Source organism: Emydura macquarii, unplaced genomic scaffold (genome assembly GCF_026122565.2).
Source record: "Emydura macquarii macquarii isolate MOO-44397 ecotype Brisbane River unplaced genomic scaffold, CSIRO-AGI_Emac_v2 contig_499, whole genome shotgun sequence".
Classification (NCBI taxonomy): domain Eukaryota; kingdom Metazoa; phylum Chordata; order Testudines; family Chelidae; genus Emydura; species Emydura macquarii.
This window is the reverse complement of record NW_027130636.1, coordinates 4,149,643-4,175,213: the sequence shown is the minus strand read 5'-3', so window position 1 is coordinate 4,175,213 and position 25,571 is coordinate 4,149,643. Positions and strand designations below refer to the sequence as shown.

The 25,571-nt window shown below is 41.8% G+C and overlaps 1 protein-coding gene across 1 annotated transcript in view; it reads left to right on the top strand.

Annotated features, from left to right (window-relative positions):
• The window catches only part of NME9 (NME/NM23 family member 9), a 44,658-nt gene that overhangs the window by 15,360 nt on the left and 3,727 nt on the right, over positions 1-25,571 (top strand). The window contains exons 2-6 of the mRNA XM_067538631.1: positions 9,867-9,903; positions 13,697-13,754; positions 16,906-17,009; positions 18,516-18,587; positions 24,014-24,130. Of these exons, the coding sequence (XP_067394732.1) occupies positions 9,871-9,903; positions 13,697-13,754; positions 16,906-17,009; positions 18,516-18,587; positions 24,014-24,130 (384 nt within the window). The 5' untranslated portion in view covers positions 9,867-9,870. The remainder of the gene's footprint in view (positions 1-9,866; positions 9,904-13,696; positions 13,755-16,905; positions 17,010-18,515; positions 18,588-24,013; positions 24,131-25,571) is intronic.

The window sequence follows — 25,571 nt, the reverse complement described above, 5'->3', positions numbered from 1 at the left end:
CTATTTTTATCCTTGGCCAGGCCCCTTTTACCCTGCTTTTTCCAATTTAATTACAATTTGCTGTCTTTTAGTTCACTACATTTGCTTTTTAATCAACACATTAATATTTTGTTTGCATGTCTTATATGACCTGAAAATGTAATCTAACTATAATAAATTGCCTGTGTTTAACACTTTTTCCCCCTTCTTTATTTTTTTTTGGTGCAAGTCTTTTAACTTTATTGCTTCTTAACCCTTTGTAATTTGGAGTATTCTTTGATGTCCTATTACTCTCAATTTTGAAAAGATTAATTTTTTAAAATTCAGTGAAACACAGTTCTTTATTGGCAGCTGCATGCCCTTTTTTCCATCTTGTGGTGTTTAGGGCTGCAAATACACTCAGTTTTGTGTATCAGAGTTGTGTTCATCTTGATTTCTGTCTGTTTTTGATGGGGCTCTTGCTCCTTTTTTAAACTTGAGAATTTGCTTGTGTGTGGGTTTAGTTGCTTGCCCCCTCCCACCTCCTTTGTTTTTCTTTAGAGTCCTCTGGTTGTCTTCTTCTCTGCTCCTCGTTACAAGTCCCAAGATCCATCATTTTCTACTGTTCCATTAGATCTCATTATGTAGTCTTTATTGAAGAGAGTTTTGAAAAAGAAACCCTATTTATATATAATTTAGTTTTCTCATAATTCTTCAATCTTTGCTCCATTTCTCCCTTAACACTATGGCTGAGAGATCTTGAAATATTTTGATTCTGTGGCCTTGGAGGGCTTATCTTCCTTGGCTTTTCTCATAATTACTTCTTTCTGTTGGAAATAGTATAATATTACAATTATGTCCCTTGGGCAGTTGCCAGCTCTAGGAGAAGGAAAAAGGTCTCCATGCACCATATCTATCACCACTTCTGCAAAATAATTCCTAAAAGGCCTTTGGCATTAGTAGAATAGGATTTCCTTTTTTATACATTTCCTGGAATGCTTTGTGGTCTGCCTCATTATTGAATATGGTTACCGAGTCTTTGCACTTGCTGCTTCACCCAAGTCTACAGGTTCAGCACCATGTCAGAGTTTGCTCCAGCTTCAGATATGCTTACCCTTTCTTCTTGATCAGCTGCTTTTCTTTATAGTCAGTAATTAGGTGTATGTATCTGTTCTTAGTGTTTGAAATTCTAACAAAAGTTCATTAGTATCAGCCTTGGTGGCTTACATACTTTTTTTTCCCTTTTCCACCTTATTCGGTTTAGATAGAGTATGGTAGCTCAGCATCAACCCGAAAGGCTTCAGGAGGAACTGAAAAGATGGATATGGCTGCAGGGTTAAATGGTCTGCACAATGAAACTTCTCTTCCCTAGGAAAACCCTTGCATCCTACTGGTCAGCTGCAGCCGTCAGGCTTTGTAAATCCAGTTTTCTCTGAACTGGAAAAGGAAGTTTTCTGCTTGGCAGGATAGCCTTGTTGCTTCTTCTTTCCCTGTAGTTCTCATGGCCTTTAGATCCAGTTCTTTTTTCCAAGTTTAGAAGAGAGAGATCCTCCCTCTGCTGATTAGTCTCTAAATATCTTCCATGCTTAACATGTATGGCAGGTGTTGAGGATGCTCTGTCTGCAGGTTAGACCTTTAATCCCTCTCTGCTCAGTGGAGTTTATGTACCAGATGCCAGATTGTCTCCTTTGCTGGGCTGAGGCAGTTCCTCCTGGCATGGTGAACTTCTCATTTCTTTCGATGAAATGATTATTTTTCTCTTAGTAGGTATGATCATTAGACTTCCACTAGGCAACTTTGTGGTGTGTTGGGGTGCAAATTTGAGTAGCTGATAGAAGCAGAATTTGTTGCTGCCTTTCCTGAGTACAGAGTAGGCTGCCATTCTCGGTGGGTAACATCACTCTTCCCTTCTTTTAAATTAAAAAAATATAGTAATTTAAATAATTGTTAGTATACATGAGATCTCTGTTCACCACTTGCTCCGCAGCTTTCATCCAGAGATTCTTCTGATTTTAATATTGTCTCTTTCTGCCAACTGACCCTTCTCTCATCTAGATTTTCTTCTTCCAGATCTGGCTCTACAGCACAGAAGGCTCAGCTATTGTGCTTTGAAGTGCTTCTGCATATTATGAAAATACTTAAAATAAGTCAGGAGTTGTCAGTGTGCAGTAGAAATAAAACATGAGAAGTACATACAATTGACTCTTTTTAGTAACTATCATTTTTCAGGAAGTAGGTGGCATCAGTATTAAATCACTTTTGGCTAGAGCAAAGCACAGTAAGTGTGCCAGTCCACCAATGTATGGGCATTTCTGTGTCACAAGTGAAGATCCTGTACTCAGCCCTCACAGTTACATAAATAATTGATATAATATTTTACTCTTGAATTAACTGCTAAGGAAATTATTGTTATTGTTAAATTCTGTCCTTCTTGACATCTCTTATATTACTGGTACAGTTTGGGTTAATTCAGTTTCTTTCTTGTTGGTGTAGTTTGTTTTTAGAAGTCCCCTTTGTAGTTTTATGTCTCTGTAGTATTGGATTTACAGGATAAATACTGGCATTTAATATCAACAATCAAAATAGTTTAAACCAATGTAGCTAGGGCCCACTGCGAAATTCCGTTGCCGAAAAGGGGAAAATGGTCAGAATTTTTCAGCAGAGAGTTTTCCCTGGCTCCTAGGAAGGGAAGTGTATGCGAATTTGGCCCGTCACCATCACGGAGTTTGACACCCCTGGTTTAAACAATTATTTCTGTTTTGGTTGGCTAAAGCCATCTTTAATAATGTAAATAATGGACTAGTATACTAACTAATTTAATCCAGTGCGCTTTCACGTACAGTTTTACATCTCCAGAAATTAACTATATGCTTAAAATTGTAGGGGGAAAAGGGGAACTTGAAATAATTAGTGAGAGCTGTTTGGATACAATAGACTTTTTGCTTCCTCCCCCAATAGCTTTGAATAGAGGATTCAGACATGATTGTTTGAAGTTCAGTTTTTTCTTCAGAGTTCCCTCAGAACTTGAATACTCAGCCATGCAAACTAAAAAAAAATAATTTGGAAATTTAAGTCAATTTCTTTTTAGTGGCGTTTTTAATTAAAAATCAAAATATATAAACCTATAGGATTATTTTTAAGATTTACTTTTTGTTTTGAATAATGCAAATAGTTCTGCATGTATTCTGTAAACTGTACTTATTCAGATGGCTGTTTCTTTCTTGTAAGAAGAAATTGATTTGGGTCTTGTGACAGCCCCATTCAAGTCAATGGAAAAACTCCCAGTGACTTGAATGGAGCAGATCAAGCCCTTACTTCATATAAGATAATTTTTTTTACTAATTTTGAAATGCTTAGTAATTATTAACATGGAACAATGATTGGCTAATTTCTTTATAAAGACCCTGACTATTTCCAAATTTATGCAAATGAGTTGTTGGGGATTTTTAATGCTAGCTTTGCATCTGGGCTACCAGAAAATGGCACTGTTTATATATGAAATCTGAGCCTTTTCATTTTTGATCATGAAATATATTTATTTCATTTATCTTCATGTATTTTGAAATATTTAATTCAAATCCAGTTCTTGGTACGTTTTTGCTAATTTAACAAACATGACGAGAGTATCAAGGAGACATTTAACTTAAAATTGGAAATTTAAAAATTCATCCCAAGGGAAATCATCTACTTTTAGATTTTTTAGCAATTTAATTATGTTCTTATTCCATGCCCAATGCTACAATACATCTATCCATTACTTTTTTCAACAAGCAAATATTTTTTCAGTAGTATAAACTGTCATTCTAATTGACATAAAATTTATAAAATAGTTATGACATTCTTTTCCTCTCCATTCAAATTCACTTGATTTTGTAAAATGAATTTACTGCTTCAGAAAGGTGTCAACACTCTATCCATTTAACAAGGACAGCATGAACTTCATTCACACTCTGTCTTTTTCAGTGAAGGCAAGAGTCTAGATCAGTGTACAAGCCCATTCTTTCCTTGGTCTTCACTGAGACTGCTGATAAGAATGCAAGTGTCAGGTGTGATACTGGCTTTTAAAATTTTTAAATGTATTCCAAAACTCCCAGTGTTGAGCTTTGGGTAAATGATTTTCATTATACACATTATAGAAAAGTAACATGCAAATTTCATTTAGTGCCCATAGAAAAATATGGCATAGTTTTGCAAACTGAGGATGAAGTGGCATAAATTGTATCAAAATGTCTAATATTATTGCTGGTTATTCAATTATTAGCATGAGATCTTTGTTGATGGGTAACCATTTCCTGTTTAGTTTGCGCATTTAATGAAGTATGAATTATATAATGTAAAATAAATGCTGCCTCTCTTATTTAAATAATATTTCTTTCAGCACTTCCTTGTGCTTTACAGCAGTGTTTCTCAATCTTTTAAGTAGCAAGTACCCCCCAATTTCTGAAAATTTTAATAAGTACCCCAACACTCAATTTTCCATTCTGAGAAATACAATCTTTTTCCCTTTTACTGCTGGACGACTGTATTTCTCATACAACAGGAGAGTTCTGAGTTCTGCAATGCTGTGTGGCTGTGGCGGATCACAAAATCCCCTGCTGTTTCTCTCCTCCTTTCTCTTCCCCTTCCTCCATAGAGGAGCAAAGGTCAACGCTAGCCAATCGCTATGGCCTGATGGCGGGGTCACTGGTGTTTCTTCACACAGGCGAGAACTTGTGAGGTCTGAGTAGGCACTAGTGGCCCACCAGAGTGGATAGCAGTGCTCCCCATGGCCATCCCTAGGGAGTGTGGGCCTGGGGCAAATCACACCCTGTGGGCCCTCTTGAGATTTTTATATTGGTCAAATCTGGGGCTGTCATAGTTGTCAATTTCACTGCTCAGCTAGAGCAGCTAGAGCAGTGAAATTGACAAGTAAGCCTGCAGATAGAGCCTCTAGGACGGGGCAAGCTGCTGGGCTCTCTGCCTGGCTTTCTGAGCACTGGGCTTTGAGCCGGGGAGGGGAGCTGGCACCTGGGCAAGTTGCGGGTGCCTGCCACCTAGCTGCCAGCCCGGGAGGTGGGCAACTGCCACTTGCTCTGAGCTGGGATGGAGGAGGTTTCCACGCAGGCTGGGACCCGGGGATGTGGGCAGGCGGCAGGCAGCTGCTGCCCATCTTCAAGCCAGGGCACGGGAGGCTGTCTCTCGGCTCAGAGCCAGGACATAGGTGGTATACACCCAGCTGCGAGCCCAGCTCGCAGGAGGCTGCTGCCGGGCTCCCACCTGGGAGCTGGGACTGGGTGTAACACGGGCGGCTGCTGCCTGGCTCCCTGGGACGCAGGTGGCTGCTGTCTACCTCCCAGCTAGGAGGTGAGACCAAAGAGAAAGCTGGTGGCTGCTGCCCGTCTCCCCCAGAAGTCGGCGGCTGCCGCCTGCCTCCCTTTATTGGGTTTTTCACCGCATACCCCCTGCCTGTGTCTCGTGTACCCCCAGGGGTATGCGTACCACAGTTTGAGAAACTATGCTTTACAGAGAAGGATATGGGGAACGGTAATGTTGTTTGTGATGGATGAAAATATAAAACAGTTTAATGATGCAAAAAATGCTGTTCCATGTTAATGGTTAGTTAATGAATTTTGTGTAAAAGATGTCGGATTTTTATTTTTAACCTTGGTTTCTATCATGTGGACTTGTCCCATCAGCTTAATCTCTGGGGGAAGGGAATAAAAATCCCTGACAGGAAGAAACTGGATCTTAAAGACCTGGTCTACACTGCACACCTATATTGGTATAACTTTGTCACTAAGGGGTGTGAAAAATCCACACCCCTGAGCAGCATAGTTATACTGACCTAACACCACACACACACACATGCACACACACACACACCCATAGACAGCGCTATGTTGATGGGAGAGCTTCTTCCATCAACATAGCTACCGCCTCTCAGGGTGGTGTATAAACTACACCAATGGGTGAAGCTCTCCCATCGGTGTAGGAGCGTCTTCACTAAAGCTGCATTGGGGCAGCTACGCCGCTGTAGCACTGTACGTGAAGACAAGCCCTATACTGCTTGGACTTTGGGTGTGCAAGATTTCTAAGCATAAGTAAGTGATCCCCAGCTGCTTAGCCTGGGTTATCCCTGGAGGATATTTAGAGCTTGCATATTACAGTAGCTTCTATTTCCTTTTGAAACTTAAGACTCTAACTCATTTGTGTGTATATGTTTACTTGCTTTAACCTTGTAAATAACTCTCTTGTTTCTTTTTCTTAGTTAATAAATCTTTGGTTAATTTATTATAGGATTGGCTACAATTGTTGTCTTTGGTGTAGGATCTAAGATGCAATTGACCTGGGGTAAGTGACTGGTCCTTTGGGATTGGGAGTAACCTGAATATTGTTGTGATTTTGGTGTAAGGGACCTTCTGTTACAAAAGGCAAGCTTGTCCAGGTGGCAAGGTAGATCAGAGTACCCAAGGGGACTGTCAGTGACTCCATGTTAAGGCTGTTATAGTGCTTGAGGAGTTCACCATAACAGCCTTAACATGGCATCACAGACAGTCCCTTGGGCACTCCGGTCTATCTTGCAAACTTGTCTTTGTGATAGATGGTCCCCCTGCACCAAAAATCACAAAACTATTTAGGTTGCTCTCAGTCCCAAAGCACCAGTCATTTACCCCAGGTCAGTTGTATCTCAGCTCCAAAGACAATGCTTGTAGCCAAACCTCTAATTAACTATCTAAAGATTTATTAACTAAGAAAAAGAAATGAGAGCTATTTACAAGGTTAAAGCAGGTAAACATACACATACAAATGAGTTTACCAGTCTTAGGTTCAAAAAAGTAATGGAAGCTGCTGTAATATGCAAGCTCTATATGTCCTTTAGTGCTAACCCAGGATAAACAGCTGGGGATCCCTTGCTTATGCTTAGAAGTCTTGCCTTCTCTCTGAAGTCCAAGCAGCATAGGGTAATAATTTATTCTTGACAGGGATTTTTATTCCCTTCCCCCAGAGTTCAAGCTGATGGGATGAGTGTTTGTGCACATCTCCTCTTCTTGGGAGTGGGAGGGAAGCAATCAACTAAGTCTTTTGTCCCTGATGTTCCACAATGGCTTGTCTGGAGTCTATGGAGTCCTTCTTTTGTTGGAGATGACATCTCTTGTGGTAAACTAGTATTTCACACTTGGTAATGCGTCTTTCCTGACTATGTATGTTTACAGTTTTAGAGCAAACAGTTTTTTGTTACAGTTACAGAACAAATAAATATTATCTTATAAAATGGGGTGCAGACGTTATAAGTGAAATTAATGCATGCAATGTCCTACAAGCATTTCATAAAGTCTAAACATGTTTTTACAAATCTAATAGCTCTTTAACAATGCTAATCCACAGCTGAGCCGGACTGTGGTTTCCAGCTATGCATCTGTCAATGGTCAGTGAGGCCTGGCACCTGGCCTACCAGAATCACAAAGGCACTGAAGCACAGGTAGTGGGAGTCATGTGTGTGTATGAGGCACATTTGTGAGTGTATGTCCTTCCATCCCTCATTCCTCCCTTTGCTGGAGAGGCATTTTGATCTACACCCTCCCCAGCACCTTGTGAGACAGACAGGGTAGGATGGAGCAGGCACAAGGGGTCTCTGGAGAGAACAAGTCCAGACAGCCCAAGGTGGGGAACCATGCATAAAGAGCTACATTCTTTAGATGATGCATAGGTTCAGAGGCAAGAGTCAGAGCACTGTTGCCTTCCGATGGCATGTCCTGGTGGGCTTCCTAGAGATGGTGATTTACTGGTGTCTGGACACCCTTCCCCTCCACTGGCTGGCTGGGCCACAGCTCTACTGCAGGAAGGAGAGAGAGGATGGAGAGCCAGCCCCTGTGCACAGATTGGGAGGCTGCCAGCTACTAAGATGGATGGCAGAGAAGGGGGTAGGTAGCATGCCTGCTTGCTAATAGGGTGCAGCTGAGCACTGATGGAAGAGAGTCCCACTCTGTGTTTGTGTGGCTACACCTGGACCCCTCACTCCTGCTCCCCCAACCAGTGCATTACTGGGCTGTCCCCATGGCGCCTCCCTTGCCTGATTGCAGTCCAAGCTAGTTTAATTGGTGCTTATGCCTTTGATAGGTTAGTCCATGAAACACAGTCCTGTGTGCCATTCACTTGGGCTTTGCCTTATTTCTGAGCTGCCTTCATTTTTAACTGAGTCGCTTGTGCTGGCATTCAGCACTGCTGCTGTGTTCGTCTGAGCTTAAGCAGGGGCTCCAAGTGATGCATCTCCTAGCACTCTGGCAGTCAGACCCCACAGGGCAGGGCTGACGAATAAGGAGGTGTCCTGTGCATAGAGCACTCCTCTGACCAGCACTGCACTAAAACATTTCTGCAGTCAGCAGGCTGTTTGGCTTTGCACCTGCATAAGGCCATGATTTATATGGGAGGCACCAGGTGGGTTCTTTGCCAGAGGACTGGAGTTGCTGATTTAGTGCATTCTTGAATATGACACAGCATGTCTCCAAATATTGAAACTTCTGGAGAGTAGCAGCATGTCAGTGCTCTGTGTGTGCAAATGTGTGACACAGACTCCACCATTTCGTCTGGCTGAGATATCTTTTCTTGATGAGATTACAGGTTTGGTTGGTAAAGGTTATATGTTGATGTAATCTATTTAGACTGCTGTAAGAAGGCGTTTCTCTTGGTACCACACAACATTTTGGTTAAAAAACTAGAGTGATATAAAATTAACTTGGCACATATCTATGGATTAAAAGCTGGCTAACTGATAGGTACCAAAATGTGATTATGAACAAAGAAACATGAAATGGGTGTATTTCTAATGGGGTCTACTGAGATCAGTTCTTGCCCTTATGCTATTTAACATTTTTATCAATGTCCTGGAAGAAAACATAAAATCATTACTGATGAAGTTTTCAGACAACACAAAAATTGGGGGAGTGGTAAATAATGTAGAGAATAGGTCACTGATAAAGAGTGATTTATAACACGATGCAATTGCTAGAAATTTAAGCTAGAGAAATTCAGATTGGAAATAAGGCATACATTTTCAACAGTGACAGTAATTAACCACTGGAACAATTTACCAAGAGTCATGATGGAGTCGCAATCACTGGCAATTTTAAAATCAAGATTGGATGTTTTTTCTAAAAGATCTGCTTTAGGAATTATTTTGGGAAAGTTCTTTGGCCTGTGTTATACAGGAGGCCAGACTAGATTAGCACTATGGTCACTTCTGGCCTTAGAATCTATGAATCTATGGATTGCTTCATAACTTGGGCCCAAGCAAACAATATGTATTTTAATATGGCTAAATGTAAATGTATACATCTAGGAACAAAGAATGTAGGCCAAACTGACAGTATGGGGGAGTCTCCTAGGAAGCAGTGACTCTGAGAAAGATTGTGGGGTCATGGTGGATAATCAGCTGAACATAAGCTCTCAGTGTGACACTGTGACCAAAACAGCTAATGCAATCCTTGGATTCATAAACAGGAGAATCTGGAATAGGAGTAGAGAGGTTATTTTACCTCTGTTTTTGGCACTGGTATTTGGCACAGTTCTGGTGTCCACAGTTCAAGAAGAACATTGATAAATTGGAGAGAGTTCAATGAAGACCTGTTAGAATAATGAAAAGATAAGTAAACGTGTTGTGTGATCACAATGGTCCCTTCTGGCCTCCTTCCAGAGGAGTCAGCCAACACTACAACCTAGTGGTGGGGAAGGGGCACTGCTGAATAATGTGAAACCCTTCTGGCAGAGAATGGCATGGAAAAGTTTTTCCCTATAACAGCAGCTGAATTTCAGTTGTAGAAAAAGGACTCTCTCCTTTGTACTAGATTATTGATTACGCTATGAGGCAGCTCTGAACTGCAAACAGCAATTGCTCTGTACTGTTGTTCCAGTGACTTCTGTTCTTCTTGCAGAATAATGGCCAGTAAGAAGAAGGAGAAAATACTGCAGGTCAGTAATAGAGGTCCGTGCTACAATTGTGTTTCAAAACGGATGGTATGGCACCTTTTATACTTGCTGTCAGTACTGTGGGGTAGATTTGGTGTGGGTTACTCCAGCTTCTGCTGGCAAAGCTATGGTGCGGGGTCCCAGCAGAGGCAAGTCTTCCTGGAGGGAGCAAAGGGTTGGGGGGAGGCTGCAGCAAATCAGAGCAGCCCCAAAAGTAGGTGCTTTTTTAAGGATGCAGTATGGCCATTTACAACAAGGGGTTGTGGTAATTCAACCTCTGCCACTGGGACCCTTATGGAAGTCTGAACTCCAGTCCAAGCTGCTTTTCCAAGTCTTAGTCTATGTTATGTTTTGATGTCCTCAAATCGTCACCATGTAAAAAGAATTGTGCAGGGAATCTGCCTAGAACATCTTCCTGTGCTGAGCGCTAAAGCAATAGGAGAACTTTGAAGGAGAGCCACTCCTGTAAGGGGTGCAGAAAGGAGTAGGTGAGCTTCATTCCCGTGATGACACTCAGCTAAAGTTTGGCTGCCCTAAAAAAACTGAGGAACTTCTTCCCCTTCTGGCTTAGTCTTTCAAAGAATATTGAGTAGGAGTAGGTATGTAGTATTACCTCTGCACATAGCATAAATGAAACCATTGCTGGAATACTGCATATAGTTCTGGTGTCCACACTTTAGAAAAGATGATGGAGAATTTGAGAGGGTTGAAAAAAGAGCTACAAGAAAGATTCTAGGCCTTGGTCTACTCTTACCTGGAGATTTGGTGGCAGTCGATGGGAGTTACGGAAACTACGCAGAGTAGCTTGCGTAACTCCCATCGATTGCTGTGGTCCCCTTCTGCGCGCCGTCTTCACTGCACTGCGCCAATGGGAACACAGTTCCCATCGACGCAGCCCTGTGCTACTTGAGGGGGTGGATTTACTGCGTCGACTTCCTGATTGATTGAGCAGGTCTACACTGACTGCTCAATCGATCCAGAAAGATCAATCTGGCGGCGACTTTGTCGCCGTCAGTATAGACATACCCAAAGACTGGAAAACCTGCTTGACACCGAGAGATTGGAGGAGCTCAGTCTCCTGAAATGATGGAAGAAAAGGTTAAGAGGTAAATTAATCATAGTCAATGAATACATAAACGGGGAAGAGATTTCTGATATTAGAGGGCTCTTGACTCACACAGACAAAGGGATAAGAAGATCCAAAGACTGGAAGTTGAAGGTAGGAACACTCAAATTGGAAATAAGGTGCAATTATTTACCATTGTGTGTAACTATCCATTAGAACAGATTACCAGGAATGTGGTGGATTCTCCATCATCTGGAGATTGAAATTGAAGCTAGCTGTCTTTCTAGATCTGTTGTAATACAACCACAGGTTATTGGACTTGATGAAGGAATTGCTGGGTGAAATTCTGGCCTGTGTCATGTAGAAGTTTAGAGTAAATGGTCACCTCTCACCTCAAAATTTGAATCAGTTGCTAAAAGTAGGTCATTTTAGTGCCACAGGATCTGTTTCTGTACTGCATTCTGGTCTGAAACCAGATTATGTGTGGTTTAAGCTATCAGCAGTCAGCATGTGGTATTAGAGGGCAGTTGTCAGTACTTTTTCCATGATTTTGCCTTAAGAGGAAGGTTAGAGACAAGAACAGTAGTTGGACAGATTGGCTGTGTCAGATGTTGGTTTCTTTAGGGTAGGGCAGACTGTTGTATCTTCAGCTAAGCTGGTAGCTCACTCTCTGAGGGAGGCATTGGCCATTTTCATCAGAGTGGGGCAGTGGCAGTGCCTTTTCCATGAAAGGCTACGAACTTTGAAGCTCAGTCCCCTGTGTAATATCTGGTGACCTTCAGGTTACTCTTCAACGCCCAACTATTTTGGAGTGGAGTGGAATGGAGTGGGGGCTTGTGGAGCCTGAGCATTGGGATTGTTGAGCAGATGGGGTATTGTTGTAACAGCCTGTCTAGCATTTTGTGTTATGTGGGCTGGGTTGGCTGTTAATCTGTTAGGGTAGGAGTGTTGTATTTATGTACTGATATAGATGGATACCTTTAGCCAGAACGGACAACGGTCTGTCCTGTAAACAGTGGCCTGGGCATCTCTTAGAGTATCTAGTGTTCCATCTGTGTAATGGGGCTAACCTCACAGAGGAGTAGCAGTCTGACTATCACTCTGTGCCGATTTGGCTCTTGTGTGATATAGAGTTCCTTCCATATGTGGCTTTTCTTTTCTGTAGCAGTCAGTGCTGAAACTTCACTTCTCTGCAAAGCCTCCTTATGATAAAGTATTTTTTCCTAATCTCATTCATGGAAACAGAGGACCCATTTTTGCTGAAACTTTAAAAAAAGAAAAGAAAAAGAGAATGAGGCAGACTCCTGGCATGGAAAATTTCCAATGTCCACCTATAATTACTGAGGGGAAGAAAGGTCTGTGTTATTTCTACTGAATTCCTACATGTAGCTTCAAAAAACCAAGGAAATTCTCCAAAACTAAGAACTTCCTGTAAAAAACCCCCACACAAACAAACAAGCAACTCCCAGTTAGGGTTGACTAAAAGGCACATCCACCCAAACCAATAAAAGCCAGGAAGTATCCAGGTATTGTTCTTCAACATGCCTTACCACCATATATCATGGTCAACACCGTCAGTGGCAGACCATGTTCCGCGAAATAAGTCCCACACAGCATGTGCGGTAACAATACACATTACATTCCTTGCAATCACACTGTAATACAGACCTTTAATGCTGACTTCATACTTCCTCAGGGGGAAATAACACATTGCACTGGTGCCTACAAGGCACACATGCCCATGTGGCTCTTTGTGCTAGCCCTGGTTTGCCATATTTCCAGCTGCTAAACTGTGTTAAAGGACAATTGTAAACATGTGACTTTCCACATAATTAACAGCTATCATTGCCACAGGCTGTTGTGTGACCTGGGATGGCAGGAGGGGACTGGACAGTTGTGAATGGGAGGGCAGATTGTCCACTAACTGTGCCATAAAATCTGGCATGGCTGGAACCCTACCCAATGTCCTTCCCTCGTGCAGAGACAGTGGTTGAGTTTCTTCTCCCCTCTCAGAGAGACAGGGGCCCCATTCCCTTGGGAGTACTAGAAGTCACTTTTCAGAAAGGCAGTAGTGGCAAGAGCACCCCCAGCTGGGTATGTCTGCCAGCACCTGAGTGTGTCTGCTTGAAAGGAGGAGCTGAGACAGTTGTGCTCTCTCCCTCCTACCACACCCCACAGTCCTGCTGGGGTGGGTTTGACTACCCCAGAACAGTGGGTCTTGGTATTAACTCCCCATTGGGATACAAGGAGCAGTTCCCCTCTCTCACAGCAGTTGTCTTGGGCTCTCTTCAGGCTCAGGCAGATGTTGCTGTATTGCTCACATGAGGGTCATACTTTCAAGCTTTTCTTCCCAAAGACAAGGACTAGAATCTGACTTTGAAAAAAAAACCAAGCTGAAATTCTGAAATAGTCGCATGACTCCAGAAGTTGGGAGCTAATGTCTCCTGCCTTGATCCAGCTCTGCACACTAGGTAAAGGGTTTGAAAGTCCTGCTTCCGGCTAGTGCAAGAATTTATTTTCCCACTATGTGGTATTGTAAGAGGTCCCTTCAATACTGAATATTGTAGTCAGAACCTCTCTTCCAGTTGTTCCTGTGTCATGGTTTGCTGTGGCTTGTTTAAATATGAGTGAAATCGTTTTGTAGTAAAATAAACAGTTATCGCATATTGATTTGATTTTCTATCTGTTACTCTTCATACTCACAATATATATATATTAATTTTAACACAGGTTACTGTCAATAATCAGGAGCTTTGGGAGGAAATGCTGGGTTTCAAAGGACTGATTGGTAAGAACTGAGCAAACATTTCAAATCACTTGCATTTAATTTAAACACAAACACTCCCGTGCTACTCAGGACTAATAAAGTATTGAAATGAAGGTGTGACACTTTCCCTGTAATGCAGGGGGGTGGGAAACAAACAGAATGATAGAAAATGAACATTGTTGAAATGTATTTAGATCATGAGCCCCTTGCCTATGGAGCATTGGTAGCTGTAGTAGTACTTATCAGGCGCTTTGTCCAGTCTGAAATGACTTTCACTGCTTCGCATGAGACTCTGCTCCACAATCTATTAGAAATCATTCTTGGGGATCCCTCATGATACTCCTCCTGAACTTTCTCTTGCTCAGTTTAATCTGACGACTCCTATCTATACCTCTTTCAGTCTATCGTGGAGAACTCTGCCTCAGGAATTGACTTTAGTTAGCGAGATGACTGTTACACTCTCCTGCTGTTTGCAACAGCTTCCCCAAAAGAATCTACATCCCCAAACTATCAGCAATACAAACATTTCTGCAAAGATTCCTGTCATAGCACTGTCATTAATTTATTTAAGCTCTGACTTGATTCTAGATGATTTATCAATTTAAGCTTGCAGTGACTGAGACTGTCAATGCTTCAGCTTTGAACCAATATCACTTGTAGGTGCCTAACCTCCTCACAGTTAGCCTGAGTAACATCTAGCCCAAAGGATGAATATGTAGGAGAGTTCATTCCTTATCTGTAACTTAGCTCTTGTCTACATGAGAAAGTGGCGCCATTTTAACTTAAATCAAGTTTAGTGAAATTGGTGCAAAAGGCTGGATAGACATTCTTATTTTGGTTTAAGAGGCTTATTCAGTTTAGCTTAAGTCTGTTATTAATTGGCATAAACTGGTGGTCCTACCTTTTCAATACTATGGGTTGGATTCTAGTTTGGGGGCCCCTCTGTGGCCACATACAAAATTAATGCTCTACAAAGTGGCATCCTCCTTGCAGGGTGGCCGTGCACATAGACACCATTTTGTAGAGTAGGTCTGCTGGGGGACATAGCATAGACACATTTGGGGCCCAGATGAAATTGTTCTGCAGACTGGATCTGGCCGATGGGTCACCAGCTGGACCACCATCAGTGTGTGCATACATGTCCTTTGGCACCAGCTTAACTAAATCCATTTAAAATTGTATCTTTAGTTAAACCAGTGCAATTTTCTTTTCTAGAGTAGACCTTAGTTTTATCTGCCTCACTGATGTCATTCAAGCATGGAAATTGCACCCCTTCAACTGGAGTGTAGCACGGAGTCTGAATGTCAAAGGGGAGAAAACACATCAGCTGCCTCCACTGAGGTTCAATGAGCAGGTTTATGTATTTGGGAATGTAACAGGGACCTATCCTGTCTGGCTCCAGGCCCATCTGCTGCCTCAGAGTCCCCTCATATCAGATGGTTCTCTTCAGCTGCAGCATGGATTGGTTGCTGAAGTGACTTAGCTCTCCAGCCAAGCCCCAAAAAGTCCACCCTTCCAGGATATCAAAGTCCAAACAAATGCAACACAGAAGGCTGGTCACATCCCTTCTTTCCTGAGGGTCTATCTTCTCTTCCACCTCTGCCTTTCCTCTGGGCTCTGCTCACCCTCTTAATCTTCCCCTTGCTGGTAGGGGTCACTACAGCACCTCATTAAATGGCAGTATAAACAGCCCCTCAGTTCTCCCTTTTACTAGCAGGGGTTTCTGCACCCCTTCACAGAGTGGCAGCATAGGGGGAACCCACACCCACTTTCTACTATATGTTCCTACCCTGGGATTCCTAAGCAACTGGACTTTCTGCCCCTTTGTAGCCTCAACCACTCTGCCACTTCTTCTCAACACCTCTTCCTGGAATCCCAGCCCTTCGGCATATCATCCTGCTCTTTTATAGACCACGGACTTCCACAGTTGCTCTCCCTGGAGTCCCTCTCTGACTGAACCACCAAGTGATCTCATTTTCCCAGCAGGGTTACTCTTAGCCACATGTTCACCCTGTCATGTGACTTCACGCATTTCCTTGACCTGGGGGATAACTGTGCCTGCACAGGTGTGGCTGAGCCACAGCCCCCTTAAAGGGGCAGCTCTCACTGTAACAGTGAGTAATGTACAGAGCAGGGGCTGCCCTCTATTATCAGAAATACTAATTATAGGTAAGTATACTTGTGTTCTCTTATTTAAATGACAAACTATTTCTAGTGTTGTTGTAGCTGTGTTGGTCCCATGGTATTAGAGAGATTAGGTGGGCGAGGAATATCTTTTGTTGAACCAGAAATTGGTCCAATAAAGCAATTACTTCACCTACCTTATCTCTCTAAATTATTTCTATTGATTTCAGCCAGACCATATTGTAAAAGATAAAAACAAAGGGGGAGAGTTAAGTTTGATTTCCTGAATTTCTGAGTGCTTGGTGTTTCAACTTTAATGTTGCCCAAGAGCAGTTTTTTCTTACAGAATCTGTATGTGTTGGGTGAACATGTGTGTGTTCTGAACATGTGTGTATGTATTTGTGTGTTAGGTGAACATGTATATGTGTGTGAAGATTAATAATGCTCTGAAAGTGCTGCTGTTGTGCATGAGATTTTTCAGAGGCCAAATTGTACAGCATTAATAGAGCAAACGAACAGAGCTCTTTGGTATTCACATCCTTTTTGTCAAAATCTTTTTAAAAAAAATAGGAACAAACCAAACAATTAAAGTTTGCCTGTCAGCTCAACTTTAATCAGTTTACCAACTCATCAGACTTGTCAGTATCTTTTTAGGTAACATGCTTGTTCTTCCCATGCCACTACTCTCCCCTGCTTTCCTGCATTTCTCTTTTTGTCTTTCTTGTTCTGGTTGTGATGCTCTTATGAAGGGACAATATTTGAGCCAACAACAAGCAACCATTTCTAATAATTTATCGGGGTGCGGTCCACTGACCAACACTTTGAGACTGAAAGTGAATTGTGGGATTTTGCTTTCTGGTCATCTGCATTTGGAAATTTCCCCCATTCACTGCACAAGTGACCCTGCAAAATCTGAAATTAGTACAATCAAAATGGAGTGAAAAGCTGCATTGACCAAATTATTTGTATGTAGTTGGCCTCAGTATTTCTGAGCTGTCCTAGTGCTGTCACTGCATAGCCTTACTGATGCAGCTTCTCCTTTGTGCAGTGGTTGATGTGTATCAAGGCTGGTGTGGTCCATGCAGAACAGTAGCGAACCTTTTCAGAAAAATAAGGAATGAGCTTGGTGATGACCTTCTGCATTTTGCCGTGGTAAGATGTAACTCAGAATAGCATCTGCTTCAAATGTACCAAACCACCTACGGAATCAACAGACAAGGAAATGCTGAAGCCACTTGTCATTGCAGCAAATGTGTCCACAAGACAGGAATTCTTAAAAATGCAAGTAGTCTCACTGACTTCCCTGGGGTTAGTTTTGGGAGGATGGGGAAGCATACATGGATATAAACTGCAGGGTCAAGCCTGTTATTGTTCTGTTCCATTATTATTCCTTCTCCAAATGAAAAGAGATTTTCTTTATAAATGTATTAGAATTGCATTATACAAAATTGAACATCTTAAATCAGAGCCTAAAGTGAGAAATAACAACATCACCAGTGAGGATTACATGTATCCTAGTTTGAACTCAGCTTGCAGTGGGAGAGACTACAGTTGTATAGAAATTAAGAATCAGTACTCAATAATACAATATTGTTGTCCTGTCTTCCCTCTCATAGTCATACAGCTATGCTGCAGGAACACTACATTTGCAAAGTGACGCACTCATAATTGAGAAATGCTAAAGTTAAGGATGTCTGGACAACCTTAATTCTGCCCCCTGTGGGTATGCATTCCAATGGACTCTAATTACATTCCAAATATAAAATCTGCCTTTTAGAAGCTAGTTAAGGTTGCTAAATGATGACAAGGTACATGCCTATCATATCACTTACAAGCTCCGGCACTTTAGAGCAAGGACATGAATAGGTAATAGCCTCAAACCTTACACTCTGCACAAACACTTTTTTCTCATCATGGATAAAGGAATGGATAATTCATCTCAACGCATCTCTAATTCTAACTAATGGGCTTTTGGTTTCATGTATTTTATCATATTTGGAAGTATAATGCTAATCAACATGGTCTTATTCATGTCTTGTCAATCAAACTTGGTATTGTTCTTTGATGACAAGTGCAACTCACCAAGGTAAATGTGGCGATAGAATATAATTAGACTTTTGTAAACATCTGACTTAGTACAACATTCTAATTAACAATCCAGCACAATACACAATCAATATGGCGCATATTATATAATTCAGCTGGCTGAATAGCTCTCAAAATGTGATTGCTATTAGGGAAAGAGCAATGAGTGGTGTTTCTAGTGGGGTCCCATATGGAGTGGGATCAAAAAATCAGATATGCCAATCATCCCTCATATGCCTCTGTGTGGCTGTGCCTTGCTTTCAGTCATTAACACATTTCAAAGATGTTTAAATATGCAAATGAGCTAATTGGGAAGTTGGATGCAATTTTAAAAAATGGTGCTTAGCAGCTTTACTAAAGAAGGACAATATTTGCACAGTGGACAAATTGTTAGTGACATTTAAAATAAGATCTTAATATAAGCAATGTGTATATCTAAAAATGTATTTTAAAACCTTTTCCAAACCCTCAGACCAATAAGGCCAAATATTTCTCAATACTTTTAAAAATGTTTACTTTTCTACAATGTAAAATTTTGATATAAGCAAATACTTTGTTTTATATTTTATTTAGGCTGAAGTAGATTCCATTGATGCTCTAGAAAAATACAGAGGAAAATGCAAACCTACCTTTCTGTTTTACGCAGTGAGTTGAAATATTTTAAAATTAGACACAATAATAACCTTACCAGTTGAAACAAATCACTTTCTTCCAAAGATGTTTTATACGTGTTTTTAATCTCTAGCTCCTGAATACATATCCCATCTCTTTCATTCACTTTGCTAATCAGTTTGTTGCCAGACTCCTGTCCTGAATGGAACCTGATTTATCTATCCCAAATGCTATCATGCATGATAGTCGTTATTTTTTCTGTGTGTCTGTCTAGGTATATATAATGTACCCACCCTCTGGACACAGGAATATCATTGTATCTAATCAGTTTTTATCTTTTGAACACTGTCCCAATTTGCTTTCCAGAGCAGCTGTAAATAATTCAGTTACAAAGTTTTTATTTTATTAATAAATAACTGAACAAGAGAGAAGTTAAGGTATACAATATAGATGAGGGGAAATAAATAAGTATATCATGGAATTTTGAAATGAAATGAAGAGCTGATGATGCAGAGAGATATAGGAGGGCTGTTCCACAGGTCTATAGAATTTGCCGTATTTATACTGGATCAGGACCAAGGTCTAACTAAGCTGGTGTCATTTCTCCAGCATTGTCCAGGATGAGCTGATTCAGAGGGAGGCATTAGAATCCTCCTAATGGCAGTTATAGCAAGCAATTTCTTCCTAGCTCCCATCAGTCAGGGTTGACTCTTACCCTGAAGCATGAAGCTGTGTATATCTTCTTTAAAAAGACAAAATCCACCCTCATTAATGTAACTGAGTTCCAAAGGGGTAGCCGTGTCAGTCTGTTTTTAGAAAAACAACGAGAGTCCTGTGGCACCTTAAAGACTAACAAATTTATTTGGGCATAAGCTTTTGGGGGCAGAAACCCACTTCATCAGATACATGTCAGTTAGGTAGGTATATATACACGTGCAAGGATGGGTGAGTTGCCTCACAGTGAGGAGGGCGAGTGTTAACGAGGTTCGTTCAATCTGGGTGGATGAGGCCCATTCACAACAGTTGATGAGAAGGTGTGAATGCCAAAAGAAGGAACATAGTTTTTTGTAGTGGGCTAGTCACTCCTAGTCTCTATTCAGATCTAGTCTGATAGTGTCAAGTTTGCACGAGTTCCAGCTCTGCAGTTTCGCGCTGGAGTTTGTTTTTGAAGGTTTTTTGTTGAAGTATGGCAACTTTCAAGTCTGTTACTGAGTCCAGGGAGATTGAAGTGCTCTTCTGCTGTTTTTGAATGTTACCATTCTTGATGTCTGATTTGTGTCCATTTATTCTTTTGTGTAGAGACAGTCCAGGTTGGCCAATGTACATGGCAGAGGGGCATTGTTGGCACATGATGGCGTATATCACATTAGTAGATGTGCAGGTGAACGAACTCCTAATGGTGTGACTGATGTGGTTAGGACCTATGATGGTGTCACTTGAGTAGATATGTGGGCAGAGTTGGCAACAGGATTTGTTACAAAGATATTTCCTGAGTTAGTGTTTCTGTTGGATGGTGGGCAGTTGCTGGTGAGTATTTGCTTCAGGTTTGGGGCTGTCTGTAAGTGAGAACTGGCCTGTCTCCCAAGATTCATGAGACTGAGGGATCGTCTTCCAGGATAGGTTATAGATCCTTGATGATTTGCTGGAGAGATTTTAGCTGGGGGCTGTAGGTGATGGCCAGTGGTGTTCTGTTGTTTTCCTTGTTGGGTCTGTCCTGTAGCAGATGACTTCTGGGTACCCATCTGGCTCTGTCAATCTGTTTCTTCACTTCCCTAGGTGGGTACTGTAGTTTTAAGAATGCTTGATAGAGATCCTGTAAGTGTTTGTCTCTGTCCAAGAGATTGGAGCAAATGCGGTTGTATCATAGGGCTTGGCTGTAGACAACGGATTGTGTGATGTGTCCTGGGTGGAAGCTGGAGGCATGTAGGTACATATAGCGATTGGTGGGTTTTCGGTATAAGGTGGTGTTTATGTGGCCATCACTTATTTGCACTGTAGTGTCCAGAAAGTGGATTTCTTGTTTGGACTGGTCCAGGCTAAGGTTGATGGTGGGGTGAAAATTGTTGAAATCCCAGTGGAATTCTTCAAGGGACTCTTTTCCATGCTTCCATATGATGAAAATGTCATCAGTGTAGCATAGGTAGAGGAGGAGCTCTTTGGGACAAGAGTTGAAGAAGTGTTGTTCTAAGTCAGCCATGAAAATGTTGGCATACTATGGGGCCATGCGAGTACCCATAGCCGTGCCGCTGACTTGAAGGTATAAATTGTCTCCAAATTTGAAATGGTTGTGGGTGAGGACAAAGTCACAAAGTTCAGCTATCAGGTGTGCCGTGGCATTATTGGGGATACTGTTCCTGATGGCTAGTAGTCCATCTTTGTGTGGAATGTTGGTGCAGAGAGCTTCTACATCCATAGTGGCCAGGATGGCGTTTTCTTGAAGATCACCAATGGATTGTAGTTTTCTCAGGAAGTTGGTGGTATCCCGAAGATAGCTAGGAGTACTAATAGCCTAGGGTCTAAGGTGAGAGTCCACGTAGCCTGATAACCCTAATGTAAGAGTACCAATGCCCAAGATGATGGGACATCCAGGATTCCCGGGTTTGTGGATTTTGGGTAGCAGATAGAATATCCCTAGTCAGGGCTCTAGGGGTGTATCTCTGTAGATTTGTTCCTGTATAATGTAACTGTAGCTGTTCTCATTTTCCATCTGAATGTTCTTTCTAAATTCTGGCCTCCCTGATATCCTGTGCAATGAGCCTCACAGGCCATTTATGAACTGTGTATATATCAAAACCCCACATAGCTGAGAATCAGGGCCTTTGTCTTTAAATCTCCTCGGGTGTCTCCTTGTCTATGCCTGGTGAGAGTAACTTGGAGCACCTTGTCTTTGTCACTCCTGGCCTTTCATCCATTACTATGTGAAATGGTTCAAGCTGCTCTGAAAGAATATGCTGCTTTCCTCCTCTTTTCAGTTCATTCCACAGATGGCAACAATCCTAGCATAGAGCATCTCGCTGACCTGTACCTACGTCTATGCTGAGGCCCTAGGGCAGCACTGACTGTGCTCTGGCCATAACTGAAAATGGGGCTGAGGAACCAGAATTGTAGGTGCCTTCTGTCATCTGCCAACAGGCAGGGATTATACATGTCTCAATTATATCATGAGAGTGTGAACTTACCACCTGTTGACGTGTATCTAAAAAGTGCCATTTGAGCAGTGCTAGGACCCCTCCTCTCTCTCTAATGCTGGACAGTCCAAGTAGCTGAGGACGAATGTGTGACAGGCACTTGAAAAGCTTGTGCAGATGATAGTTAACTGCAGCATGATGTTGTATACACAGCCTGTTAACAGAACAGAACTTTTCCCTATTCCTACAGGCTGAATGGTTCACCTGAGGGAATTTGGATGCAGTCCTCATTTCCTGGTACTGTAGGAAAGAGGGCTTTCTGGCAGAACTTCTGCCTGGCCTGAAGCTGAGTAAGCTCTGTCCCTGAGGAGCAGGGATGGTACTCAGGCCCTCAACCATGCCCAGCAGGAAGGCAGCTGAGGGTGATCTCCCACAGCATGGGTTGATTTAAAGCAAAACAATTTGAATCACTGATTTTAATCATGATTTGAACCCACAAGCAGGAAATCTTGATTTAAATAAATGATTTTAATTGTGTTTTGCATTTGTACTTTTTAGTTTTTTCCTAGAGAAGGGTTGATTCTCTTTGGTTGGTAACCATTCAAACGTTGATTTGCAATTAAATATAGCCTTTACACTAAATTTAGTTCTTCTTTTTGCTAGCCAGGAGGATACACTATATTTAAACAATTATATAGCTTAATTTACATTTATTCAGCATCTTAATTTTCCCATTTGTATTGTGTAAGAAAATAGGGTATGATGCATTTCTTATTTATTAGACAATGATTAGTTTTTTATTTGTGATTTGTGTCAAGCTCTATCTGGATGGAAATTCAAATTCAATTACAAATGCACTCAAATAGCATTAAAGGTTTTGTTATTAAATAAAGTTATCTTAAATGTGCTGAATACATAAGAAAAAGTTTATCAAAACATGTTTTTCCTGTAAAATTGAATTATTAAAGGAAGTATTATCTGTACTTAACTGAGCTGAATGGAATGTTTCTGGTCACCATGTCCTTCAATATTTTAGAACTAGTAGATCTCAGCCTCATGTCCTAGCTTTTATTTATAGATTGACAAAATAAAAACCCCAAGCTTTCCTGCTTTTTCAACTCCCATTTGGTTTCTTAACTTTGAACTGAACCAGATGAATAAACTGAAATGAAGAAAACATTCTCTCTTCACCTGCAGAAGGGGGAGGCTACTGCAGTCAAAAGCTGGTTTGACACTTCATCAAACTCAGTTTCCAGGTGTTTAGCCTGTGTCTTCCAGTTTTGTGTTTTGACTTTCTTTAAAACTTGGCAGCAAACATGTACTGCTTATTATTATTTTTGTATTTAATTGGCCTTAACAGTAGTTGTCAGTTTCAAACTTAATTTTAAATAGGTATATTTTTAAAAAATAACCTGAATTTAATTTAATGGAAAATCTTATTTTTTAAAATTGATCTTTATCCACACTGATATACTAGCAGTATGCCCTATGGGCTTTTGGAAGGACCCAGTGCCAGAATGCCCGGGGAAAATGTTGTTACTATTGCTCTTTACACAACAAACATAACATGATTAGCCCCCCTGGACATGGTGGAGTCCAAATAACCATGTTTACTGTCTATACTCAACATGTTGCTGGAGTGGGTTTCTAAACATAGAACACACAGCACCAGTAGAGGACTCACCAGCTATTTAAAGGGATGCTACCTATTTCCTATGCACTATAGCAAGAATCCTTCATGCCACCACTCAGCTCATGGCACAGATGTGTAATGGTTTCAGCACTGAGCTGTTGTGAGTTCAAGGAAAGTCTTGCAGGGCCCTTACACTTGCTAGGTGAGTTAGATCATTTCCTCAGCTTGCACACGGTTCCTCTCCTACCCCCGACATCTGCGTGAGCAAATAGAAAGAGATCACGCTGGAAGTAATGCACCCGCGCCTACACAAGGAAACCTTACAATAGCCTCTTCCCCTAGAGGAACACTCAGTCCCACTCCACACAGCTGACAAGTTCTAGATAGCTCCTCCATGGATGTCAATACATCAAGTGATGCATGGCTTTTTCTGATCCAGCCTTTCTCCCCTAATTTGAATAAATCAATGTCATGCATCTAAATAACTAACTGTTTTCATCTACCACTTCCCATTCACTTTGGGGAATATTCTTTGCCAGTGCTGTAATTAAATTAAACCTGGATTCTGCCATAATTAATACTGTCCTCAAAATAAAAATTGAGTTTAGCATTCAAACTGCTTTAATGGGATTAATAAAAATAAATGGCATTGTCACCAGTAAGCATATCATCTGACTAAGCCTTGTAATACCTTCCAGGGAGGAGAATTAGTAGCTGTTGTAAGAGGAGCCAACGCACCACTGTTACAGAAAACTATCCTGGACCAGCTGGAGACAGAAAGGAAGGTTTTAGAACAAGGAGCAGAACGTGTGGTGGTAATCAGAGCTCTGAATATATAAATGCAGGCAAGCATGCTGTCACATGAAAGGTTTCCTTCCTTCTCAGAAAGCTGTCTCTGGTAGAGAGTGCACACAAGCATTATCAACCCTGGCCAAAGATATAAAAAGCATACCCCCACCAACACCCACCATTCTCTCTGCCTTGTGAAACCATCTCTGGAGTTAGGCTCCAAAGGACAGAACGAGACTGGAAGTTTCAGATATGGTCATGATAGGTTTTTTACCTCTTTGCACATCTGTGGTGGTGTGTATAAACCCCGCATGGGCCAAGAAGGTGTTAAATGAGGCCTGAAAGCTCTATTAGCCCCAGCTGATTACACCTGGAGGGTGCATCAGGCTCAGGGAAGAGTTTAAAAAAAAGGAGTATAGACCTTTTGGGAAGAGGAGATGCAGGGGGTGGTCTGGAGGTTGCTCTCTGTGGGCAGGACCTGGCAGAGGGAGAACTGTGGGGAAGCTACAGGAGTAGAGTTAATGGCTGTGGTGAGCCTTGAAAAAAAACCATGACTCCAGGGGGAAGCCTAGGAAGATGTTGCTTTAGAACAAGATTGAGAGTGAAGAGGAATCCAGGAGGGGTGGAAGTAAGGTGACCAGATAGCAAGTGTGAAAAATCAGGACATGAGGTGGAGGGTAATAGGCATCTATATAAGACAAAGTCCCAGATATTGGGACTGTCCCTTAAAATTGGGATATCTGGTCACCCTAGATGGAAGATATGTTGAGTACCAGTATTTTGTTGGATGGTATTTATCTGGGACATTGATACCCCGAAAGGGGTGCAACTATCATGTGACCAGGCTACAGCACCAATTCACTATCATACCAGACCACTGAAGTCCTAAGGAAAAGATCCAGGTAGAGTTGGCTAAATGCTGGGTCATGCCATAAGGAGGCACTCTGGGATGGTAACACCATCCCAAGCATTAATCTCACTCTTTGAAGCTACAGGGTTCTCATTCTTAGGTCCCCAGCAATAGACAGGGTGGAATTCCCCATGTTTCATGCATCAAGTTGACTCTCTGAGGCAGCCATGCAAGAAATGCCAAGCTGCTCCTAGTCAGCACTGGCCCCAACTGCCACTGCCTCGGTGTCTAGAACTTTCTGGTCAGAAGGTCCCTGGTGGAGCTGCACTCAGTCTTTTCACTAGCTGCAGCAGCTCCAACTCCCACCAATCTGCAGTCCGTGTCTCTGTGTGTGGAGCTGCCTTCAGCGACTCTGTAAATGTGCTGATGATGTCTGGTCTGCAGTGCATTGTTTCAAGGCTCTGGGTTACTGTGTGGAGAATACTCCCATTCTTCCTGGAGGCAGCCCAGAAAGAGTCCCATGGGCACAGTCTGCAGCCAGCGCAGAGTGCGCTGAAGGATATTGTGTGGAGCAGCTGGATGAAGCTGCAGAGACAAAGAAAAAATGAAACTTTTGA